At 34.3% G+C, this 25881-nt stretch overlaps 1 protein-coding gene and 1 long non-coding RNA gene across 7 annotated transcripts in view; one reads left to right on the forward strand and one right to left on the reverse strand.

Moving 5' to 3' along the window:
* The window catches only part of LOC111513256 (uncharacterized), a 29589-nt gene extending 24199 nt beyond the window's left edge, over positions 1-5390 (reverse strand). For 2 of the 4 annotated variants that reach the window (XR_012467035.1, XR_012467033.1), the window contains exon 1: positions 5165-5390. This is a non-coding gene — a long non-coding RNA (uncharacterized lncRNA). The remainder of the gene's footprint in view (positions 1-5164) is intronic. The other 2 variants (XR_012467034.1, XR_012467036.1) reach the window with 2 other exon arrangements.
* The window catches only part of LOC111508569 (xanthine dehydrogenase/oxidase), an 84056-nt gene that overhangs the window by 4107 nt on the left and 54068 nt on the right, over positions 1-25881 (forward strand). For 2 of the 3 annotated variants that reach the window (XM_074181234.1, XM_074181236.1), the window contains exons 2-8: positions 7292-7356; positions 11540-11712; positions 14114-14355; positions 17507-17763; positions 22231-22460; positions 22515-22617; positions 23280-23407. In XM_074181234.1, the coding sequence (XP_074037335.1) occupies positions 7292-7356; positions 11540-11712; positions 14114-14355; positions 17507-17763; positions 22231-22460; positions 22515-22617; positions 23280-23407 (1198 nt within the window). Of the gene's footprint in view, positions 1-7291; positions 7357-8808; positions 8903-11539; positions 11713-14113; positions 14356-17506; positions 17764-22230; positions 22461-22514; positions 22618-23279; positions 23408-25881 lie in introns of those variants that run through there. The other variant, XM_074181235.1, reaches the window with a different exon arrangement.

The raw sequence follows: 25881 nt of genomic DNA on the forward strand, positions 1-25881 counted from the left end.
AACGCTCTTCCTAAGAATCTGAAAAACGAAACGTTGAGTTTGAGCAACTTCAAAAAGAAAGTAAAGAGTATTCTGATCGAGGAATGTTTCTACTCCTTTGAAGAGTATTTCAATTACTTTTCATATCCGATACCCTATTTGTAATCAAGTAACTGAATTTATGTATTTATGAAGTATACAAAGCTATACATATTTGTGTTTGAATATGTTTTTATTGTCTGACAAATGGTGTTGATTGTAATGGATTTTAAATAACTTAATTATTCGCTGTAATTTTCACATTTTTACTTTCTGTTGTAACTGTTTTATGTGACGTATGTATAAACACTTTTGTGTAACAACATGAATAAAGTATCTATCTATCTATCTATCTATTGTTCTCATGAATGGAGCTCCGCTCCTAAGCATACCCCGAAGCTGCTGGATTCCATCCAGAAAAGAGCTATCCACCTGATTGGAGACGCGAACATCATTTGCAATCTTGATACCCTAGAACATCGAAGAAAGATTGGAGATTTGTCTCTCTTCTATATATACTTTCACGGAAAGTGTTCAAGTGATTTGACACATTTGATTTCACTAAGAGCGGTACATATCAGAAATACGCGACCGGCTATGACTGCTCATTGTTATGAGGTTTATCTCAGTACACCTCGAACTGCGAAGAACTGCGTTTATGTGAAATAAACTTCATGATAACGTTTTCCCAAATGGATTCAATTTCCAGTGATTGAAATCTTATATGAATCCCCACTTTCACACAGGCAAGCGCGACTTAGGGATTTTTCTATTGGAATCTATGATAATAAACAAGTCAAAGAAAAATCCCAATTTTATTATCCTCAACGAACAATTTGATCTAAACAATAGTCCTCTCCTGAACCTATAACCCAGTTTCCAAAACCTACATTATATTAAAAGTTTTGTTTTGTTATGTTCTTCGATATTGCAGGTATAGACAATGTAGGTACCAAATTATTTATGATAGGATAGGCAATGTAGGTATAAATAACTCAAGATTTAAATATAATCTAGTTTAAAATCTGTTTAAAATCTGTTTTTCCGTTAATCAGCTGTCGCCCCCATACGAACGACAACTCTCAGAAGTTGATAAACTTGTGCGAGCTAAGGACTAACGAGGTCTTACCTTTTAACGTGTGATTCCTAACACGGTTGCAGAATCATCTCAGCTTCAACCAGATTAATTCTCTCGAGAATAATATTTGGTCGCGGCAGGAATCGAACCCACGGTCTTCTGATCGTGAGTCGGGTTTTGAAAATGGTGTAATGACCGAAACTAGGCAACAACTATAGAACCAAATTAATGGATGTAGCCGTTACTACTTGGTAGGAGATCATAATGAAAAGAGAAATGAAAATTTCTATATTTTTTACCACTTTTATTTGTAACTAACGTTACTGCAGTTTCGTCCTATATGGACATTCTCAAACTATGTTGTTATTGTAGTTTATTGTATAAGTTTGAGAATGTCCATATAGGACGAAACTGCAGTAACGTTAGTTACAAATAAAAGTGGTAAAAAACATAGAAATTTTCATTTCTCTTTTCAAATATAGAACTATGGTGGAAAATAGACAAAAGTGTGATTTTAGTGTATCCTCAGATTACAGGGAATATGCAACAACGTCAGGCAGATTGTACGAACATTAATATAGACCAAATGATCGGTATTAAGTATAAGTATAAGTCAAATGTCTCAATATAAATCGATGCTAACATATTCCTGAATTGAATATGGTTCTAAGTCTATGAGGAAATCTTTCACATATTTTTCAAATCTGATATGTGGTCATGAAATACTTGATTGATGCATATGATGTAAGCTTTTCTTCCAGCGCCTGCGAAAAGAAAGATATATAGTGTCATCCCCAAAGTATGCAAAGTATGGGAAACTTATTTATTAAGAATTTTTCGACAAAATGTTACTTCAGATAAACGTTTGTGTATCCCCTAAAACTAAACATACATCAACAAAATACAGTGAAACACACGTAATATACGAGGGGCCTTCAAATATTTTATTTTGAGACAGGAGCAAAGTACTCTTATTTTGAAAAGTACAGGGAAATGTTATTCAAAAGTGTTGTTCACCATTAAAAAATACATCTAGATGTCATGGCCATCCAAGCGAAGTTTTATTTTTTTACCCATTTTTATAAATGGGGACTGAGAAATAAAAATTCTAAAATGATAAATAGACAACATCCTGTATACGACGGTTTATTTTGGAACCACTGCCAATTTTTTTGAAGACTAAAATAATTTTTAAAGTTTTTGGTGCAGTTATTTATATTTTTTGTTAACATCAAAAATTACTCAAAATCATACTGTATTGTAATGAGAACTTAGTATTCCATAATATCAAATCACAAAACATCAAAATAAATTAGGTATTTTGGAACAAACTCATTGATATTCAAAATAATCTCCAGAAAATCAATGAGTTTGTTCCAAAATACCTATTTCATTTTGATGTTTTATGATTTGATATTAGTGAATATTAAGTTCTTGTTACAATACTGTATAATTTTGAGTAATTTTTGGTGTTAACAAAAAATAAAAATAACTGCACCAAAAATTTTGAAAATTATTTTACTCTACAAAAAAATTGACCGTGGTCAACACCATAGTTGCGTAATTTGTAATGATGCAGGCTTCTCAAATAAACCGTGGTATACTGTATGTATTTATCGTTTTAGCAAAATTTTTTTTCGTAGCCCCCATTTAAAAAAAAAGTGGGCAAAAAAATTAAACTTCACTTAGATGGCCATGACTACAAATCTAAATGTATTTTTTAATGCTGAATAACTTTTCTGAATAACATTTCCCGAGACTTTTAAGAATAAGAGTACTTTATTCTTGTCTCAAAATCAAATATTTGAAGGCTCCTCGTATATTACGTGTGTTTTACTGTATTTCGTTGGTGCATGTGTAGTTTTAGGGGATGCACACACTTTCATCAGGAATAACTTATTGTCGATAACCCTTAATACATAAGTTCACCATATGGTGCATACTTTGGGGATGACACTGTATATTTGCATTCCGCGAGGGGTTAGTATGATTTGCTCCTGCTTCTAAGAACTTATTATTTTTGTGTTCAAATAAAAACACTATACATTCATAAATGCACAGTTCATGTTCAGTCATTAAATAATTTTCTATGAAAATACCTATACTGACGGTGTCAAAGTTTGTATATAGTTCTTATCATACTTGTTTCAATTGTAAATATATTTGAGATCGTATCATAAGACCTTCAGAATAATATACCAAACTTTGCCGACGACTCAAAATTTGCTGCATATGTTTTTTTGATGACTTTTTGTTGAGATAAGTACAAATAATCTGTATACGGTAGCAAACTTGATTCAACTAACTTAATTTAACTTCCTAAATTTGCAATGTGGGTATGCCAGTGCAGGTGCTTCTTGATTTGTACACCTAAAAATTTTGTTGAATGTTTTACTTTCATTTCATTAATTGTTGAATGAATTGCTTTGATGTCTCGATTCTTTGTTAGAGGGTTCTGAATAGAGTTTTATCGGTATTAAGGATTAGGCCATTTCAAAAAACCAGTGCTGTGTTTTCCCAAATAAACAGGATGAATGGGTTATTGAATTTTTATAGTTGCAGCTAGAGACCATCAAATCTGTATCGGCGTAATTGGTAATAATAGCTCTCTCCCTATTTAAAATTTCTATAATGTCGAAAATGAAGATTACAAACAGAATAGGAAATGTTACAACACACATTTAGTTTTGATGACAATACAATTTAATAAATTCTGTATCATTGTAAATTCAAAATGGCTGCAGCTACAACATGGCGGACTACATATTTTTCCACAATTACCTCAATATGGGTATGAAATGATAGGGCTTGACTAGTAGAATAGTAGTACACTATGAGAAAAATGCAAATCCAATATAATCTTTATAGAGAACCTTGTCAACTCAGAGTCGGGATACAAGGATGGAAGAGGAATGAAATACACTGAAAGAATTCTAATTTTCAATTATGGAATATCATTGACTTTAGGTCGATGATGGTCACTATCTTGCACTGACGAGTGGCTAATGAGCCCGAAACCGGTCTGCAAGTGTGCCCGTTCCAAAATTGGTCGACTCTTTCAGTAGTATTGCCAATTGCATATGCAGGAAATTTTCTGTGAAGATTCCTGCACTGACGTCTGTCGGATATAATCCAACGCCCTTCGTGATATTAGCCAGGGGAGTAGTTATTTTTTTAATAGGCGTCAGTCCATTAAACCTACTGTGTAGGTATATCGAGACGAGACTGGCTTGAACATTTAAAGTTCATTTGCTTTAGATTTGTTTACTGCCAGTCTTCAAGCATAGCCCACTGACTAATAATAAAAACATTCTAATCAAAATGGGCGCCAAGTGATTTTGCCGGCTTTTATCACGAAAATCACTAAAATATACAAGATTCAAGTATAAACTAATACCCAGGGTGTTACCTAATATATGGATACTAAACAAAAAACAATCAAGATGAAGAGAAACGTTCTAATTAACGATGTAATGAGCCGATTCTTGCAAGAGTTTCGGTTGGAAGAATTGAATGTGAACAGACAAAACGGTAATCATTCAATTCTTCTTAACTATAAATAAGGTTTCTAGTAAAACATAAAATATAAGCATAGGTTGGTCCTTAAGTAATTAATTTCACCCGAAAATTCTCTTTCAATTCGTATGTTTATTGCTTCCGTAACGATTGTTTCAAAAGAAAAGAAAATCCTCTTCGAGGTACTTATCCTCGGCGATTCTATTCAAGTTTCTGTTCTGTTTAAAATCTGTTTTTCCGTTAACCAGCTGTCGCACCCCTACGAACGACAACCCTCAGAAGTCGAAACTTGTGCGAGCTAAGGATTAACGAGGTCTTACCTTTTAACGTGTGATTCCTAACACGTTCCTCTGATATAATCACTAGATGAAAAAGTGTAGTAACACAAATCTCTGAGTATTCGCAATACTTCTGGAAGTAAAACAGGCTGAAACTTCCATCTAGACACACGAGTGTAGGAAACTCGTAAACGGGAGAAAAGAAACGTCTAAAATTATTAACAATTCAAGGTATTTCCAAATTTTATGTTTCTAAAAAATGTCGAACGCTTACCTCCTTATGTCGAAATCCCTAGTACAATAGGAGACGTTTCGAAATCAATTTATCATATTTATCCAAACTCAATTGAATCAAGGGTTGAATTCACTTCCAATAAACATTCAACCCCTAAGAGCCTTTGAAATGTAAATCCGCACATTTTGCGAAAATCAATCACTGATGATTATGAACATTTACTTAGAAAGATATCTTCATGATTTTCCTCAGGAATCGCTATCTAATTTAAGTCGTTTCGAATCGTTTCGAATTTTCTATAGAGAATATTCTCATATATCCCTTACTGTATTCTATATTTGTTCATTGAAAAACTGATCTGTACGATGTGATCCGAAATAGAAGTGTGTGAGATGTATGAGATAATAGTCTGGTAGGCTGACGTGAGTGGTTTGGTCGACACACTCAATCGACCGCTGTGTGAACCGGTGGTTCGAAACGCAAGGCCGGACACTTCCTATGTTCATTTTCGGAACAAGAATGAAAAGAAACGAGTTTGAAGTTTTGAATCCCATAAAGTTTAAATTGTCATTCGCATTTCCAATGTTCTGTTACTGCTACATTTTTGTTAGATACCACAAATCTCCACAAGTAGCGACCGCCACGGCTCCGCACGGGTGCAATGTTAATACTGAATACAAATTCACTCACCGAAAATTCAAAAGAATGGAGAAACAGAGATGAAAATATAATTTTGTTCAATGGGTGCGGCTTTTTCCCAGGCGGCCGGCGCTCCAGTTGGAATATTTAAAACGCCTTCCTTATTGCATATCTATAACATAAAACGAATCTACATACAAAATTTCAGCCTCCGAAAATATACCGATACGGAGAAACAGTGATGAAAAGGTAACTTTATTTTATGAAGGCGCCTTTTCTCCCGCGGCTGGCTCCCCAGTTGGAATATTTAAAATTCTTTTCTTAGTTCGCGTCTAAGACCAAAGAAGCACCTATATACCAAACTTTAGATACCTAGGACTCACCAGTACGGAGAAACAGAGATGAATGAGTGAGTGACTTTCGCATTTATAAGTATAGATTTAGGGTGAAACCGCATGTGTCGAACATGGGACAAGCATCTATTTTGCGATTGATATAAATTCTAGACTCTTCTCATATACTGGTCGTGATTATTTTGGACCATTATATGTCAGAATTGGAGAACTTCGGGAAAAACAATGATGCGTAATATTTACTTGCTTGACGGTACGTGCTGTCCATTTAGAATCATTTACTTTGGAGGAAATTTATTCAGGCAATGGTACGGATATTCGTGAAGCATCAGAGGATTTGGGAGCAGCTGTACAAAATTTGAATCAAATGAAATTAACTGATACCATAACGAATAAATGGATGGAATGGAAATTTATACCACCGTAAATTTATGTCTCCGTAAAAGTCTTGTACGTTTCGTGAAGAAATCGTTTCTTTGCATACTGAATGGACAGGTACTGGCGAACTTTTTTTAATTTTATTTGCTGAATGTGAAAACATCATCAATTCTCGACCCGTAACTGAACTACTCATTCTCTAGTGGGATGCATAAAAAAACATTTCGATAAGCTACAAAATGCAGATTTTTGTCGCTAGTTCTGCAGTCACAAGCTTTCGAAGACATTTTTGGAAAAGATGGACGAAGCGGTACCTACCTACCATTCTTACAAAAAGAAGTGACGATGGAAAACCAGTTGACATGGTGATGTTGAAAATTTATAAAGTATCAACACGTTTTATCAGTTATGATATGAGCAGAAAATAATTTTTATAACATTGAAAATTGAAGATGATAACTGAAGATGAAAACTGAGAGATGATAACGGAAGTGTTTAAAAGCTAGTCCTGAAAATAGATTCGGAAGAGTAATGCTATTTTGAACAACGTTCTGAATTAACATATTTCGGTTTTCGAAAGATTAAGGTATTTTACTCCTGCGTTAGTATTTAATTTTTGAATCTTTGAGTATGTTTTTTTTTGTAATTTCATATCCGTTATCTGGTTCATTCAGATTATACATAAATTTTCATAAGAAGTGAAGTTTTTGTATTTGTAGATAACGATTTGAGATTTACTGAATATAGTATAATAATTTGAATTTCAATTTTTTTTTATTGTTACTTTTTTTTTCAGATTCAACGAAAGTTATTCACGGTGTAAGGAAGTCATTCTGTTCGTGAATGGAGAACTTTGTAGAGGTTGGTTAACACTCATACTGAATAATAAAATGATTTTGATCTCATGATATACGAATCGGGATTGTTTCAATTTTTATTTATATTGCTGAAAAAGAGTACATCTGCAATATTATATTGGGTTTCAGTTGAAAAAACAGAGGAATATTAAGCTACACGACGACTATCAGAACAAGACGATAGTCGTCGTGGGGTTTTCAGGTCCAGGTGAGACGAATATTGTCGAGATTTACTCTTCCAGTCCACAGACTCTATTTAGACCACTATGTTGAGGTGATTATTCTTATAATTTGAGTCCTTGACATAGTAGACACGTCAAGAAAAAACGCCAGATGACAGGTGATGTCAGGCGTTCCTAGTAGTTGGTTGTCTGTTGCACCGAAAGCTGTTTTAATGTTAGACATTTTTTTTTTCATTTCTTAAATGTATATCACCTCATTGTGTGAATTTAACAGTAACTATAAGATCATAACAGATGCTCTCCATACCCTCTAATAATAATATCATGCCGGCTTGCCGCACTATGGTAAAAATCTTGGCAGGATCAATGAAGAAGGCTGTCATTCTGGGCTCATCGCGTCTGCTTAGAACAAATGGTTCACGGATTCAGTGATCACTTAACACTCGGCATGGAAAGTGGTCGTTGGATGATGATGCTGGCACGCCCTGCCGAATGTATCGGAGCTCCTGAGACAGGGCCCGACTAACCCAAAAAACAAACGGAATTCTTAAAAGGGAATATATACAGTTGAACAAAAAATAACGAGCCATCACAGTTAACACAATGAAATATTTCGAACAGTTGAATTCTTTTTGATTTGCACAGGAACTAGTGAAAATGCTATATAAAAGATGAAATATTTAATAGTGGAATCAAAAAGTATATCTACACTTTTCTACTTTCAACCAGTTCATTATAATATATTATTCTTTTACTAATATCTGTTCCAATTTTTGTTGAAGAAAGATTGTCTGAGTGTCGTGTACAGTGATCATGACTAGAGGAGTTTATTTTGAAAGGTTTTCAATGGTTTCAGATATATATGCTTTGCCCCATACAAGATACTGTACTTCAGAATGAATTGATGCAAAATATATACTTTTTTGGGAAAGAAAGTTTTTGGCTTTCTACTACTCCATCTTGATACAAAAAAAGAAGGATGAGGGAGCCTTCCAAAGGAAGGAAGTAACTCTATACATGGATGTGTAGATCTTTGGAAGACTCCCTCATCCTTCTTTTTTTTGTATCAAGATGGAGTAGTAGAAAGCCAAAAAAACTTCCTTTCCCAAAAATTAATCACTCCTAAAAAATATAACCCCTTCAGTTCAAATAAGATTCCTCTCGGCTGGGATTAAATCAAATAGGTGAATGAATGTCATTACGATGTCATCGATGACATAAGCAGATCAAGCTTATTCCGTGACATTAAAAAATCGTAATTCATGAATGAAGTGAGTGTATTTTGTATAATGTTATCCAATTTGGTACTGAAGAGCCTTAGGGCAGGTGTCTTAAGGCGAAACATCGGTGAGGATGGCAGTGTTCTATGTAAGTGCAATTTGGTACCATTCATTTAAAGTAGAACTCATGTGAATGATATCTGATTTTTTTTCCACCACGAATATTTGAAATACAAACTGAGTAGAGAAAAGTAACTTCTGTATAATTCAGTGTTCATTCAGTGTTCAGTGTTCGAAAGAATTTTTTCTTTCGTATAATTCAATGTTTATATGAAAGTAGCTGTTTCAGGAGAACTTTCTTTCAGTTTGTGTCTGAAAGTTACTTCTTTGCATGATCTACACATCCATGTATAGAGTTACTTCCTTCCCTTCTTTGAAAGACTCCCTCATACTTCTTCTTTTTTTTGTATCAAGATGGAGTATTAGTAAGCCAAAAACTTTCTTTCCGAAAAATTAATCACTCCTAAAAATATAACCCCTTCAATTCAAATATACTTTTTCTTTATTTCAGAAGTACTTGACTTTAAATTTTTGAAGTACGCCAAGTAGTTTCTGCCGATATATTGAATATATTGTCAATATATTCTGAACACGATAAATATTCAGTTGGTTTGTTTCCTATTGATAAATGATGTTTGTGAGAATTTGATATGCAATGTTCAGATATGAATATATATGATGATTTTTCGTGGTTTAAAGAGAATTAAGAGATGCTTTACATGATGATATTATTTTAAACCAGTTGCTTTGTCCAGCAAGTGGATGACTTGACAATCAGGTTGTAGGTTCAGGATGGAAATTTTGTTGATTTGTAATTATATTCATTATCAAATTTTATGGTAGTTTCTTTTTCGAATGATCCATTCACTAATTAACTGGTATTTCCTGTTACAACTGCTTACTTAATTCAAACACACGAAACAAATATTGCAACCTTGACCATATAAGTCAAAATAAATCAATATGTAAACAGGCCAAACCAATACATCATTTTATGGTGGCATATTAGGCTTATTCTTCTTTGCTCTTCGTCAGGTTTTTCTTGTGGTACTTTATTCCATACTATTCCATACTAAAAAAATTGCGGTTAATTCAATAGAGCAGCATATAAAATGTTTATAATGATAATGAAATCTTGTTTAAATTGAAAGAAATATATTTTTAGTAAAGATTAATTTTTGAGAAAAGTTTTGGCTTTATGGATGAGTGCTTGATCTTGTAATGTTATTCATATTGGTGCTGAAGAGGCAATGAGATAAGTGTCTTATTCCGAAACAACGATGTCCACCAGTGTTCCATATAGGTATGTGAAATTTTGCGTCCTTCATATACCATATTGTGTAGCAATTCTGTAAATGATATCTGAATTATTTCCATGAAAAATGTTTGGAGTAATACACACTGAATAGAAAAAATAGAAAACTAGTCTCGAAAGTATTTCTTCTATCTAGTGATTCAATGTATATATGAAAGTAGTTGTTTCGGACTTTTCTTCCAGTTTGTGTCTAAGAGTTACTTCTTTGCATGATCTTCACATCTTTGTATAGAGTTCATTAAAAAATAAATTACTTTCTTCTTTTCTTTGAAGATTCACACTTTTTTGTATACAGATGGAGAAGTAGAAAGCCGAAACCTTTCCCCAAAATAAATAAAATCATTTTGCATTTGCTTAGATACGACCTTGCAGTGCCCACTCTGGAAGACTAGCTTCACCATAAACCCTGGTTAGGCTAGAGCCCGAGCAATGCAATAATTTTTGAGAGGTGTACTTACATGGGATTCCCTCAACCCACAAGATGGTATGACTGTGGCACCCTCTTAAAGACCAAATGCATATGATAACCCATTTGTTTTATATGGATTACCCACTTTGAACTCTATACTCCTCGGAAAAAGGATTTACATCAGTCCTCAAGGGTAGTGGAAGAGTTCACGTATGCTATTGTAATGGAATTCAGGAAAGATAAATGTGCAACGGTCCATGACAAAAAAAAAGTCACGGACCACGGAGAGAATATACAGCTGTAAGCTGTAAGCAGGACGGACTTATAATTACCTCGCAGTAAGAATCTAAAGAAAGCACTTTTTTCTACACCGGAATAAAAACACTGTCTGAACGGGTTTGTTTCACTTACCAAGTTAGCATCATCAGGAGATGACAACGACAGAGTTTTTACAGATAGGTCTATCAATATGCAGACTCCAGGTTATGTGAGTCATCAAATGAGGTTCGATAAATGAATGCTCAATATTGCAATAACCGCCATGGAGATTATCTTTCGTGCTCGAAGAGTGAGTTCTCTGTCGATCCTATGATGATTATTGAACAATTTTCACAAACATTTTTCATTTCAAGACGCCTTTCGCTTAAACCGTAGACGAATTTTACCAACACCGTAGCTTCTTCTGTCGAGGAAGCTAGATGCCAACACCGTAGCTTTCTCTAGCGATGAAGCTAGACGCTTACACCGTAGCTTCTTCGGTAGAGTTAGATAAAGCTACGGTGTTAACAAAATGCGTCTATAAATAAAAAATGTTTGTGAAAATTGTTTAATTATTATCATTGATAGTGTTACTGATTTCCATCAAGTCAGTCCATTCATAATTTGATCCCATAGATGACGTCTTCATAAGAAGAGATGTCATCGCCCTTATTTGCTCATAGTTTTATCCCATTATTGTCCAAAAGCCTTTCTTTGTTTACGTGAAATTCGTTTTATTTCAGCTGACGTCAGAACACTCTCACCAACAACGACGCTCAACACGTACTTACGGGAATACTTGAATTTAACTGGAACTAAACGTTTATGTCTCGAAGGTGGATGTGGGACCTGCGTGGTGTCCGTTTCCAAGAGAAACCCAGTCACTCAGAGTTATGAAGTAGTAGCAGTAAATTCCGTGAGTATTTCTAACGAATATTTTACCTTTGATAAGTATGTACGAAATAATTAACTAGTAGGATTATTTAATTTTGAAAGTTGGAAAGTTTGGATCTGGCAGATAAGTATTCTAGCTTTTTGTTCTTTTTTGGCAGAAACAGTGGTTGTGGTTTTTTGAGAGACGGTCTCATGATACCTCTTATGTATTGTTGTCGTTAATGTGTACTCGTGTATTTCTTTGATTGATGACTTATTTATTTTGTGGAAATTCATGTTCCCTGAGGATACACTATAAAACACACTTTTGTCTATTTTCCACGATACTTTTATATTTGTTGACAAGTTTCGGTCATTACTCCATTTTCAAAACTAACTAGATTACATTCAAATCTAAGTATTTTTACCCACAATCTCTATACCTGAGATAACCTCAATTAATAGCAGTATATCGATGAACATAAAACATTTTGATAAAACGTAGGTTTTGGGAATTGGTTTAGATCAATTCAATCTAAACAATTTTATCAAAATGGTGTAATGACCGAAACTAGTCAACAAATATAAAACTATCGTGGAAAATAGACAAAAGTGTATTTTTATAGTGTATCCACAGTGTACTCTTGTAGTTACTGAACATTTTGTATCCCATTAATTAATTTTTCGCACGTGTTCACTGCTGATGAACATGTTACTTGTCATTCTCCAGTCATACACATCAAGGAAAAATTAATTCGTTTCTGTTAGAATATGTTACAGATGCTTCTTTCCAATCCAAAGGATTCCTTATAAACCATTCACCATTAAATCGAAAAATGACAATAAATGACCAATGAAAAAAATTGCCAATATCAATGAAAAAAATGCAAGTGTGGGTTTTTTTTCACCCAATAGTGTGAATTATAGTAATTACTGATACATTCTACATGTCGCTGGATATAGGCCGAGACCGCATATGCTGGACAAGCTGATAGCAAGTGCATTAGGGTCTCGGACGCCTTGCGGCAGGCCCTGCACCTTGTGTCAGGAACCTCCAGGTTATACCCATCATGCGACTGCGGTAGACTAAGATGTTGAAGACACCATCCTTGCAGTCCATAATGAACCCCTCAGTTTCAGACTTCAGCCCACTCGACCTGAGGAAAGCGAAATTCAGGCGCTTTAATAAGCCAAGGTCTTCAATGTGATCTCTGCGGCTTTTATATGAGCTTTTTGCTGAACGGTTTCCAACTCGGTGACAGAGTTTTGGTAACCTCGTTCAGTGTTGAAAACTAAATCGAGTTCATCAGCTGTTCGGGCAGCTGCCCTAAAGAGAAATGCTCCAATTCCTGCTCTCTCATGGTCGCGGACCATGCACAGAAGGGGATTATTTGTATATGCAATGTATCAATCAGGTGCTTATACGATGGGGGTAATTATACCGCCAAAACACTTTTGGCTTAACAATTTCAAACATTCAATTCATCGAGTTTCATATTTGAATAGACTAATAATCAAATTCGGATACAATATTTCATAATCAGAAAAGTTTTAGCTCAATGCTCTTCCACCTTCAGTCATCATCTCCCTCACTACCTGGGTGAAAAAAAGAAAACTAAGTAACCTACTGAAAGCTTGCATTGAAAGACTGATACCAAGACGCAAGCATGTATAATGACAAATACATAGTAACGAAATTTTTTATTATGTAGATTCCTCAAACATCGTTTGTACAAAATCTCTTCAATTAACTACTTTAAATTTCTGTTTCAAATTTCTCCAGTATAAATTATAACAGATTCAACAGTATCAACTTGAAAATAACTTCTCTCCCTTTCGACAGATTAGCGCGGATGTATTTTAATTTATGAATAGGATAGGTTAGGTGCATGGAGCGAAGGTTCATTCGTTTCATTTGGACTTCACACCAATTCAAACTCCACCAAGTTCACTTTCTTATTGATACCGATTAGTTCATTAGGTGAATGATCTTTCAAATCCGATTGGGTCCGCGCCAAAGCAGACACACGAGTATGGGTACACCTACTCTGCTGTTTCATTATCTTCCAAATAGATACAGCACGCACTATCTTCCGACAGTCTAAGTCTCTGCATACGATGATTGGACGACAGTATACTGAAAATAAGCCTCTTAGACAACGTAGGTACTACGTAGTATAATAATTGTTTGGTGATATTCATCAAAGGATGTATAAATGCTTTGAAATGGGCCAATCCAGAAGTCTAAAATTTTGTTTTGTTCGGCAGTTCAATTTGAACCTTGCTCATCAAGAGTCAAGTACATCCAGAATCGCTTGGCTATTTTTCTTCATTTATGTGTCAATTTCTACATAAGTAAACCAATTGTTTTGTTTTATAACAGTTTGGTGCGGTTATATTCCCATTAATAAATAACTTATTTACACATTTTCAATCTTTTACAGTGTCTGGTTTCGATATTTTCATGTTATGGCTGGGAAGTCAGAACGATAGAAGGAATTGGCAACTCAGACCAACCTCATCCCCTACAGAGCGCTATAACAACATTCAACGGTACGCAATGTGGTTACTGTACTCCTGGGATGATCATGAACATGTTTGCATTGACGAAATCAGATGAACAGCTGACGGAAGAAAAAGTTGAGAATTCTTTTGGAGGAAATATTTGCAGATGCACCGGTTACAGGTAATATTTTCCAAGAATCACACTAGAAAGCAGTTTTGCGGGTGATCATATAATTTTATTGTTTGTCTGCCTTTGGTTCATGTTCTTGAGCCAGGTGAGTTATTTGTCCTGCACTACAACCCTGAAACTGGTTTACAGGCAGTCACCCAAATTTTTTGTTATTGAAATTACCTCGTACTCAAGTGTCTGTAGGTTTCAATTCAATACCTAACTCTACTACTTCATAAAACATAGCTTAGTTTCTGACGACCGCACAAAACAAGAAAACAATTTTTCTTAAACACAGATAATTTTTTTTGATATCTTTTTTTAAATTATTATGGAATTAAATAATTCAAAACTTTAACGCGCATGCGTAAATATATTTACAACTATTTGAAGAGATATATCATATTTGATAGATGAGTATTCAATTTTTCATTTTCTATAAGTCTGTAATGATAAATAACTTTACTCTCCACCAATGTTGCCGGTTACATGCCATTACCTATCTAATAATATTCAGATTTGTCACGCACTCTCTCTGGTTTGTAAAATACCGGAAATATAATTATTATAATTGGAATGTTATTTTCTTCTCTAATTGAAGTATTTCACATACGATCTGCTACAGTGGGTATTTTTGATAGGTGGCGTTATTCGTAATTTTCCTGAGACTAAAATTTAGTATAATGAACAAGTCCATAATTACAACCTATAACTTTATAAAATCACGCAAATACGATTATATGATAATAATAATAATAACTATTGAAGAACCACTTTTTAGAAGAGAAGTCTTTTAAGGTTATTACCCAATTTTCCAATGGGTAGAGAGAAAAAAATCTCGGTGAAAAAAATTAATTCTAGTCGTAAAAATTATTTGATGAAACAGATACAAATAAATTAAAATAAATATAAATAAATATATCCAGAAATTAGAACAGTTTGAAGCCATCTGGTCAATGACCATCTCCATAAGTTGAATTGAAAAAATCCTACATTAATCAAATTTTTTTTTACAAAGAATTAAATGAAACTTCCAGAAACAAACGCATTATGTGATCCGTTCAACAGATCCTCTTTTACTTTCCTGACTGGTGGTTGTTAATAATTCAGGCAGGAATTATTCAATGTGTGTAATTGATGAAAATGTCGTTTTTTATTAGGAATATATCAATCAGCAAATTAAGATTATCCCAATGGAATTATGCGATTCAAATCCAATGTGAATCACTACTTTCACACAGGCACCGCACTAAGAGCGCCTTAAGGATTTTTCTGTAGTGCTTGTATTTTGTCCTCAACAAAATGATGGTTTTTTCAGGTCTGCCCTTTCTAGCCATCTTCAAGTTGATCGCTGTCGACTAGTCGGAAAAAGTTTTTCTGGAGACTTATCTGGCAGCCTGTTTATTCATTTGTGGATACCCTTAAATGTTTTTGGGGTTGGGGTTCCTTGTCACGAATTTCGATCTGTGAATCCAGGGTTCTTGTAAGAACATCAAGGTCCACTTACTATGCTGTAGGTTTCAGTTTGTACTGGTGACTACTAAAATCGATGCTGAGACTCCTCAAAAGACTTCGAAAGATACCACCAAGCACTGCTATATGCTTATAGACACCTTGGAGATACCGAGCACTGCTGTGCTTTGTGTCTTCAAGGCTTCTGTTCAAGGAAAATATCAGAATTCACCGATTCTTTTTTTTGCTGAATAAAAACTTCAACATTGTATGACATCACAGTAAAAAAACAACTGAACAAATCTCTTTCATATCTGAACAATGAATCAAGAAACCCAAGGAACCATTGCTTTCTTAGATGTACTTGGGACATTGTGTGTACGGAAAAGCAATGCACACAGACAAATATCTGAATAACAACTCCAACCAGAGGGGGTTAATCAAAACTCTGCTTGAGAGTAACTCAATCATTCCAAGAATACTTTCAAAAGAAGTGGGTGGAGCGAAGTTAATTTTGAGCGGGTAATACGACCCAGAAAATAGTCAATTTCCAATAGATCTGTCAATGAAACAGCTTTCCTATCATATTTGAAGAATGTTTTCGACCGGATCAGGGGAATATGGATATTCAGACCAACGAAAGGGTTAAAGGTCAGACTTAGATCCCAGAGAGCCTTCGGCAATACCAGAGGTTTACCGAAACCCTTGTAGCTTTAGAACGATCTACATCGGAACTATAAAGAGTGCCCAGCTCTTTGAACACAAGAGAAATCATTGCCTGAGGCGTACCCATAAATCAGCGTTATAGCGGAACATGCACTTCTAGAAGATAACCGCGTTATAGCGTTTGTAGAGACACAAATTCTCGATAGAACTCAGTATAACTTTCCACGACTATGTAGGGAGGCGATAGAAATGCAGATACACAAACAATTATAAACAAGAGGAAGAGGAAATTGACCTTAATATAATCTAAGTACCTGATCAGATCTTTCAATTCCACCGATAGGAATTAAGTCACGCCCACTATAAATGGAATGAAAACGGAGGATCAAACTAATTCTATAGGATCTACTTTGAGGGAAACTAGCACACTGAGTTCTGGTTGACTTATCACCTTTGTTAATATCTACGGCAGTCGTAGAGGAATCATCGGGCATAAAATTTTGCAGAACATGTCCAGGTAACCCAAAAAATACCTTTGACATAGTTATCTCCCAAAAAGAAAGTTTACAGTTTTTGAACAAAAGAAATTGACTGCGAAATTTTAAATCGATTCATTCACCTCTGTTTCCATTCCTAGTGTCATAACGTATTTCAACAGATGTGTTATGGTGAGACTTTCATTTCGATATGAAGTCTTCTGTCAGTTTTGGGTATCCAAATATAATAGTTGATAGCATACAGTCGATGCTATCAACTATGTTTTAATTTGACATTTTTTGTTTCATTCTTATGTTCTAAATATTAATACTTTGTTATTTTTACAATAAATTTGAATAAAATTCAGTCTTTCCATAATGATTCCTCAGTATGAAAACATGCTGAGTTCGAAAATAAAATGGGCTAACAAGTGTACGGAAGTACTTGATAACAACATTTTTTCAATTTTCCATCAATAATGAAGATTCTTCCAAAAATATTAAATTACACCCATTCAACAATTGTAATTTAAGTGGGAAATATATTCAGCATAATATTTTGTTCATAGGTCTATTTTGGCAGCATTCAGATCTACATTAGAAAATCCTATCAGAGAAGTATCATATCCAGATATAGAAGATATATACAAATGTGACAGAGCACAATGTTTTCCATCATGTGTAGCTTCCAATTCTCCTGTTTACTATGAACCTGAAGGCATATGCTGGATAAGAGTATTCAAATACGGTGATTTACTTCAGATATTGAAATACTTTCAGAATGAAAACAGAACGTATATGTTGGTTGCTGGCAATACTGCAAAAGGTAATCAACTGTACTTGTATCTTAGAATTATTATTATAATTACTTCATCTACTCTACATGATGTGTAATTTAAAAATGACTCAGAATTTTGTAAGTTCAAAGTGACATTTGGGCAACAAATTTTTTTGAAATGAAAACCATATACGAGGGTGGTCCCAGAAGTTCTTGGCCTGATCTGGCACAATCTATAGAGCATATGTTTCAAGTTTGAAGACGCTGCGAACGTTTTCGGTGACTTTATGAAAGTGTAGAAAGTTGGTCATGGATATGTGGTACAATACTTTTATTTGAAAGGCTTAACTAAAATAAAAGCTGAACTGGATTCTACACTGGGTGAATCTGCTCCTTCGTTTACAACAGTAAAATATTGGAGAGCAGAGTTTAAACGACGACGTACTACTCGTACGAGCTGCCAAGACGATCATCGCAGTGGTCGACCAAATGAGAAGATGACTCCAGAAACTGTGAAGAAAATCTACAAAGCGGTACTGAATGACGGTGGACTGAAAGTGCGCGAGCTAGCAGACTTAGTAGGCATTTCCAAGTGCGGTATATTGTATATTATCTGAAAATTTGGACATGAGAATGCTATGTGCAAGGTGGGTGCCGCGTTTGCTCACACTCGGACAAAAACAGTGTCGTGAAGATATTTCAATTGAGTGTTTAGCAAAGTTTCATAACCGTTTCATAACCATGAGTCCATCACTTTGCATCCGAGACAAAAGAACAATCAAAACAGTAGACTCAAAAAGGAGAACTGGCTTCAAAAAAGGCAAAGACCGTTTCATCTGCAGGCAAGGTCATGGCATCGTTTTTTATTTGGAATGCTTGTGGGATAATGTTTATTGACTATCTTAAAAAAAGGCAAAACTATCAACGGTGAGTATTATGCGAACTTATTGCAACGTTTGAGTGGAGAAATCAAGTAAAAACGACCGCAGGTGGCTAAGAAAACAGTGTTTTCATCAAGACAGTGCGCCAGATCGCAAATCCTTTATTGCAATGACCAAAATTAACGAATTAAAGTTTTAATTGCTACTTCATACACCGTTTTTGCCACATTCAGCCCCCGCGAATTATTTTCTGTTCTTAAACTTGAAAAAATGGCTCAGTGATCAAAGATTTTTCTACGATGAAGAAGTGATGTCGGCAGTCGATGGAAATTTTGAAGAGCAAAACAGTTCTTATTATAAAAACAGTATCGAACTTATTGAACATCGCTGAGAGAAGTGTATAGAGTTGCAAGAAGATTATGTTAAAAAATAAATAGGTTTTTTCTAAAATTTTTGTGTTTTCTTTGTTGAGCCACGTATTTACCAAACCAGAGCCGTATAGTCACAGTGACAGCGATCACGTCTTATAAGCGATAAATGTTGGTTCATCATAAAAACTTTTTATCTCATAGTGACGTTTTCATAAAAGTTGAGTCAATACCATAGGTTACTAGACTTAGTACTACTTCGTTTAGTTATGAAAATGTATTCCTATTGTCGACAGATATTAATGCGTCAGTAGGTGCTGTGAATGTCTACAGAAGTGCAGCCCAAATATGCAGAATACTGAGTTAATTTTTTGAAATTGATTGCTTCCTTTCCTCCTTTGGAAGATTTCCATATTTTTCTGTATAAAGATGGAGAAGTAGAGAACCGATACTTTTTTTTACTGAAAATTAATCTCTCCAATTTGAACTGAAGTTCAATTCTGAATGAAAAAGGAAACCATTTTATCGATAGTGAAATTTGCATTAATTGCATATCCCTAATATTGAGTTGAATTTATTTCCTCAAAACTCATATTTTGTACCATAACCCAGTGGCGGCCTCAGGGGTGGCAACCAATCAGGACGTCACACTTGCAGGGGTTGATTGAAACAATTAAAAATGAGTTTGGCTAAATAAGTATTATATATTATATCAAATTCACTGCTAAACGCTTATATGAAAGAAATAGTATTATTGGTGACTGAAGACTTCTAACATTTCATGTCATATTCTCACCTTTTTCTTGTGTCCTTTGTCATAACTTTCACTGTCGCATTGTTACTTCCGGTTTTTAGTTTAATGACGAATCAAATCAACTAAAAAACTGAAAACATCCTTAGCAGAATTATTAAAACCGTTAAATAAACATTGCAATTCGCAACGAAGTTGAAGAAAAAAACCAAACTTAATGATAATGCGCGCTCCTGGTGAGTCGAATTTTATAGAAAATTCAAGAAACATTTATACAGAGTGTTTCAAATTCGATCCTCACCATTGGGATCTCGGAAACTATGAGAGATACGAAGATGGTTAAATTGGAGCAAAGTTGCGCATTTACCTGACTAACAATATGCCGTTGAGAAAGTTCTGGAATTCCTTGTATATCTGGAGATATCCAGAAAAAAATAGAAATTTTGGAAAATGGTTTTTATTTTTTCTGGCTTTATTTTTCGAGGGATTCGAAAATAAGTTGCACTTCTACACTGCCACTGTTTTCCTGCTATATGTGTTTTCAGAATTGATATCCGACGTTTCGTCATCTGGCCACCATCATCAACTTTATTTTTTCTTATGGGCGCTACATTGGATTCTTTCTGTTTTGAATAGAACCAGATTTTACCTTTTCATTGTTGTATCATAAATTATCATTCTTTTCCAAAAAATTGGAGATATGAAAGCACTTTTACGAATTGTGGGATATTCAACCGAAATTACGAATACATTTGGAGCATAAACAATCCCAGGTAGTTCCGAGAAATTCGACCTTGAGTGCGATTTAGTATTAACGTGTGGGAAGGACTTTACAAAAATAAAATTTTGGTTCCTTATTTATTTGACAAAATTCTGAATGGAGAACCCTATCACCAGTTTTTAATGTCGATTTTCGAAGACTATTTGGATGATCTACCTTTGGCTAACTATAACAACATCTAGTTTCAACATGATGGTGCTCCACCGCACACTACCAGACGAGTATGTAATTACCTGACTGAAAGGTTTGGTGATAAATGGATAGGGAATAATGGACCGATGAGGTGACCAGCACGGTCTCCAGACATAAGTGTTATGGATACATTATTATGGGGTACACTGAAAAATAGAGTTTATGGACAGAGAAAATACCAAGATATTGAGGACCTTCAACACATCATTGTTAGAGTGTTCGAAAGATTGAGGAGGCGGGAAATTAATCGTGCAGTAAATAATATTCGAAGAAGGGCACACTTGTGTTATCATGAACAAGGCCAGTATTTTGAGCATTTGCTGGAATTTACTTGTGTCTTTGCATTTAAGTTAATCATTGTTATTTGTTCAAAGTTTTATTTTCATTGAAAAGGACACAATGTCTAATTTATACTTCATTTATCAAATTTTGATTGTTGAATATGTCTCCGTATTTTTTCATTGGCTTTTAACCGAAGCAAACTCGGCGAGATTTTGTTTCAATAACTTGAACATGTCGTCTTTCGAGATATAAGTTTAAATACATTTCTGATGTCCTAACACTGTTTCTATCGTATTTGTAATGAATTTGTATCATATCTCTTTTTTCTTCATTCGTGAAAGCCATTTTTCGCCAAAAATTCAATGACTTGTACAATAACAAAATGTCACCGAGTGTAACAAATTGAAAGTCAAATTTAGAAACATCAAAGGCAGAACATATTTTGATAAGAATTAATTTTTTCCAATACCTCCACTTTTTAGAAAAAGATTGATAACTCATGATACATCGTTGATAGGATGAAATATGGTTCTAGTCAAAACAGAAAGAATTCAATGTAGCGCCCATAAGAAAAAATAGTTGATGATGGTGGCCGGAAGACAGGAAAAAAGTGGCAATGTGGAAGTGCAATTTATTTTCGAATCCTTCGAATAAATAAGACCAGAAAAAAATGAAAATAATTTTCTGAAATTTCTATTTTTTTCCGGATATCTCCGGATATACTCGGAATTTCAGAACTTTCTCAACGGCATATTGTTAGTCAGGTAAATGTGCAACTTTGTCCCAATTTAACCATCTTCATAGTTTCCAAGATTCCAATGGCGAAGATAGAATTTGAAACACCCTGCATATAGTAGTTTATGGCCAACAATAAGAGTAACTTTTTTAGTGACAGGGTGTTCTCGATATCAATTCACCCTGCCCTAATAATTTTTTTCTTGTTTCAACCCACTTTTTTCTCAGTGCTTCTGTTATGCCTCAGAACATACAACTTTCATATCGCAGTAAATATCATTTATACCTTTCTATCATTATATACCAATATATTTATCTATAACGGCACCAAACTACTTCATTTTCTGCATTTTCTGTTTTATTTTGTCTTTCAATATATTTTTAGTATACGGCTTCAAACCATATAGATCTATATTGGTGTATACAAATAATCTTTTCTCAATCCTAATCGTCACTGAAGTCCTTTATCACAAGCTTCTGAAGGGAGCTCAATTGACACACAATGTAAAATGTTATTTATTTCAGGTGTATTCAAATCAGATCCCGAACCTTCTGTATATGTAGACATACAAAATATAGCCGAGCTGAGGCAGTATGAACTCAAGAAAGAATCTGGTTTGATTCTGGGTGCTAATATGTCGCTAGCATCTGTAATGAAACTTTTCGATGAATTATCAGTGACAAATACGAAATTCGCATATTTGAAGAAAGTTTCTCAACATTTTGATTGGATAGCAAATACACCTGTTCGGAATGTAAGTTTCAAAACATTTCTGTTGTATGGCCTACTGAAATTTGAATTTTTTTAGCTCGCTACCTTAGCTGGAAATCTAATGATGAAGCACTATCATCACGAACTGTCATCGGATATATTTTTGATTTTGGAAACTCTTCGAGCTACTTTAACCATAGGTATATTGAAATTATTCATGAATTCCTTATCAACAATGGTTCTTGAGGAAAAACATTCAGAGTGGTTCAAAGTCAAGGCAAATCACTATTGTTTCGTTATAGTTTGAAGGAGTTATAAACTTTGGCGAAATAAATTGCTTTCAAGTCCAGCATTGATACTTCAAACTTGTAATTAGTTGATTTCAATCAATAATTTGGAAGACAATTTCTGATGATTTTGCCATTCCGTAAAATAGTTTGATGTTTTAACTTATACCATCAGTTGAGTATTGAAAAATTGCCCATCTTATATAATACTACTCATCGCACCACTATCACCAGAGTTCACTTCCCAATTGACTTGCTTCACAATTGTCACTTTCCTAATTCTTTGAAATATTTCAAGAGTCTACAAATCTATTACAAATTATTTTAAACTATCCTCTGTTCCACCTGATTTCTGTTTTATATTTTCAAGATTCCAAATTGGTATAGTAAAGTTTGAAATACTTGACAAGTTTTGAAACACATGTTGATAGATATTTTTGAGAAATTGTGGATAAGATCTATTTGGGAGTCAGATTTGAAAGAATTTCATCAAAACTGCAGAGATAATATTGTGTTTGGGTTTTTTTGGAACAAACTTTATTTCTTGATTCATTAATTGATATTAATTTTCCCAGTTGATACGAGTGACAAGGAAACAATTGTTGGTCCTTCCGAATTTTTGGCAATCAATATGGATTACAAAGTGATGAAGAAAATAACTTTACCGCTTCTGAATGAAACTTATCATTATGATAGCTTCAAGGTGAGTTCCTAAATCTAAACATTTTTTTTTGTTATTTTTCAACAACTAAAATTGTGTTGTTGATGGTGAATAACGAATCAGTTCTTTATAATCCCTGGGATTAAGTAAAACTGGAGTCTGTAAAAAATAAAGAAGAGAAATGAAACCTGTTATGAGAATAAATGTTTTTCCAATAATTTATCACTTGCTCCAAAGTCATTGAGCTTCCTTATTCATAAAAGAATATAGAGATTCTACGTGTTAGAGACCTACAAATTGTTTTACAAGCTCTTATATAACTTGCGTTGTACATCCAGCTATCAAAAAGAAAATATGAAGATATGTAGAAGTTATATGAAGCGGTTCAGAAGTTACAAAGGCTGCCTCTCAAAAGCTTGGAACACTGTTCCGAACCAGAAAACTGTACCTACCTCAGCAACTTTTGATGCTTCTCATGTATAGAGAAGCATACCCTGAAGCTGCTGGATTCCATTCAGAAAACAGTCATCCGCCTCATTGGAGACGCGAACATTACTTGCAACCTTGATAGTCTGGAACATCGAAGAAAGATTTGTCTCTCTTCTATAGATAGTTTCACCAGAAGTGTTCAAGTGATTTAGTACATTTGATTCCACCAAGAGCGGTACATATCAGAAATACGCGAGGGAATATGGCTACTCATCGTTTTGATGTTCAACTCAGTCCACCTCGAACTTCACTGTTTAACAACTCTTTCATTTGGAGAACTGGGTCTATGTGGAATAAATTTCATGGGAAGGCTTTCCCAAATGGATTCAATCTCCAGTGATCCAAATCCAATGTGAATCGCTACTTTCGCACAGGCCTTAGAGAGCCTAATGGATTATCCTGTAGTGTTTGTGTTTTGTTCTTGAAAAAAAACTTACACGACCGGAGATAATTGGATCAAAGCCATTGTGTGGACTTGTTCGCTGTAGGTTTTTATGTCCGACGTTTCGTCTACAACTGCAGTTTCATCATCAAAAGCGATGAGGCAACGGCAAGTGCTCTGGTTGTCTCAAAGCAGATACCACAGTATTGGTTTGGGCGTGGCTTCCTTCTCATTACTTGAATTGATTGTCCTGATACGAAATCAATTCATTGCAAATATTTATCAATGTTGATTCCTTCTTTCGTTCGGTTTATTATATTATTCTGTGCTTCTGAATTCATGTCGACTCCCTTGGATAGTAACTGAGTTCAATCGAGAACTCGGTTCACTTCATACTCGATAACGTGGGTACCTCGTATGAGTACATGCGGTGGCGGTGCAAGACACGAATTGAATGTGGGCAAGGTACATTTCGCGAGGCCCTCTGATGATGCAAGAATCAAACAATTTTTTAACCATTGAGAAATACCAAAATTTTTATTTATGTACTTTTTTGGAACATTCAACAGAATTAAAAATTGAACAAAACCGGTTCAAAAGTAATCAAAAAACATAATGTAAAAGTCACTGACACTGCGGCTATGCACTCATTGAGGCCTTTAAAATGAGCCCAAACACGTCACGTTTGCAGTAAATTGCCGAAGAGTTGGTCCTTTGCACTGTTCTGGTTGCAGCATCAAGTCAAAGTAAAAATGTTATTGTACATACTATTAAAAATATCAAATTTTTATATCGATCAGTCAAGTGGATGTATTGTTAACCGTAATTAAATGCATAATTCCTCTTCATAGTATTGGAAATGATCTAGCAACTTTTAAATGAACATACCTAAGAACTATCCTGACAAAATTAGGTATTAGATGTAAAAAACGCTATCAAAATCGGTCAACTAGTATAGGAGCTACAGTGCCGTAGACAGACACACAGATACACAAGTCAAACGATCAACACCCTTTTTACGTCGGGGGTTAAAGATGAAAAATAAAAAAAAACAAAAATTTCACACTTTTGGTTTTAATGAACTCCCTAATCATTGGTTCGTAATTTATCTTTGATATATTGGTATCTAATCTCAACAGCTGCTTCAATGCCAAAGTTGAAAGTTTTACTTAACCCATACATGGTTTACATTGACGTTCAAAGTCAAAATGAATAAATCATTTCGCAAACATTCTTGAAAACAAGTTAAAAAATAATTTGACCAAAATTTTTTTTCAGATACTGGGTGAATCAGAACTGGAAAACGATTTTTTCTTGATTTTTCAAATGGAACACCTTATAGTTCATTTTACATTTGATTTCTCCGTTAAAGTACTTTCTAAAATATGAAATTTCATGAATATATACCTAGCGGTTCGATTATATCTGTTTTTCCTGTGAAAAAACAAGAATACAATAACAAACTTGATCTTGACACAAGTAATTCTATTGTGTAATGTAATAAACTGATGTAATGCAATGATGTAATGTATTAATTTAAAGTTTATTTTTTTAATTTTAGAGGTTGTATAGAAAAACTTATACTGAAACATAATTATTATAATTTATTTATTTTACTCATACTCGGGAAATGAGAAGTGTTTAA

Source organism: Leptinotarsa decemlineata, unplaced genomic scaffold (assembly GCF_025532065.1).
Source record: "Leptinotarsa decemlineata unplaced genomic scaffold, Ldec_3_MD MMD2_tig00026307_RagTag_RagTag, whole genome shotgun sequence".
NCBI lineage: Eukaryota > Metazoa > Arthropoda > Insecta > Coleoptera > Chrysomelidae > Leptinotarsa > Leptinotarsa decemlineata.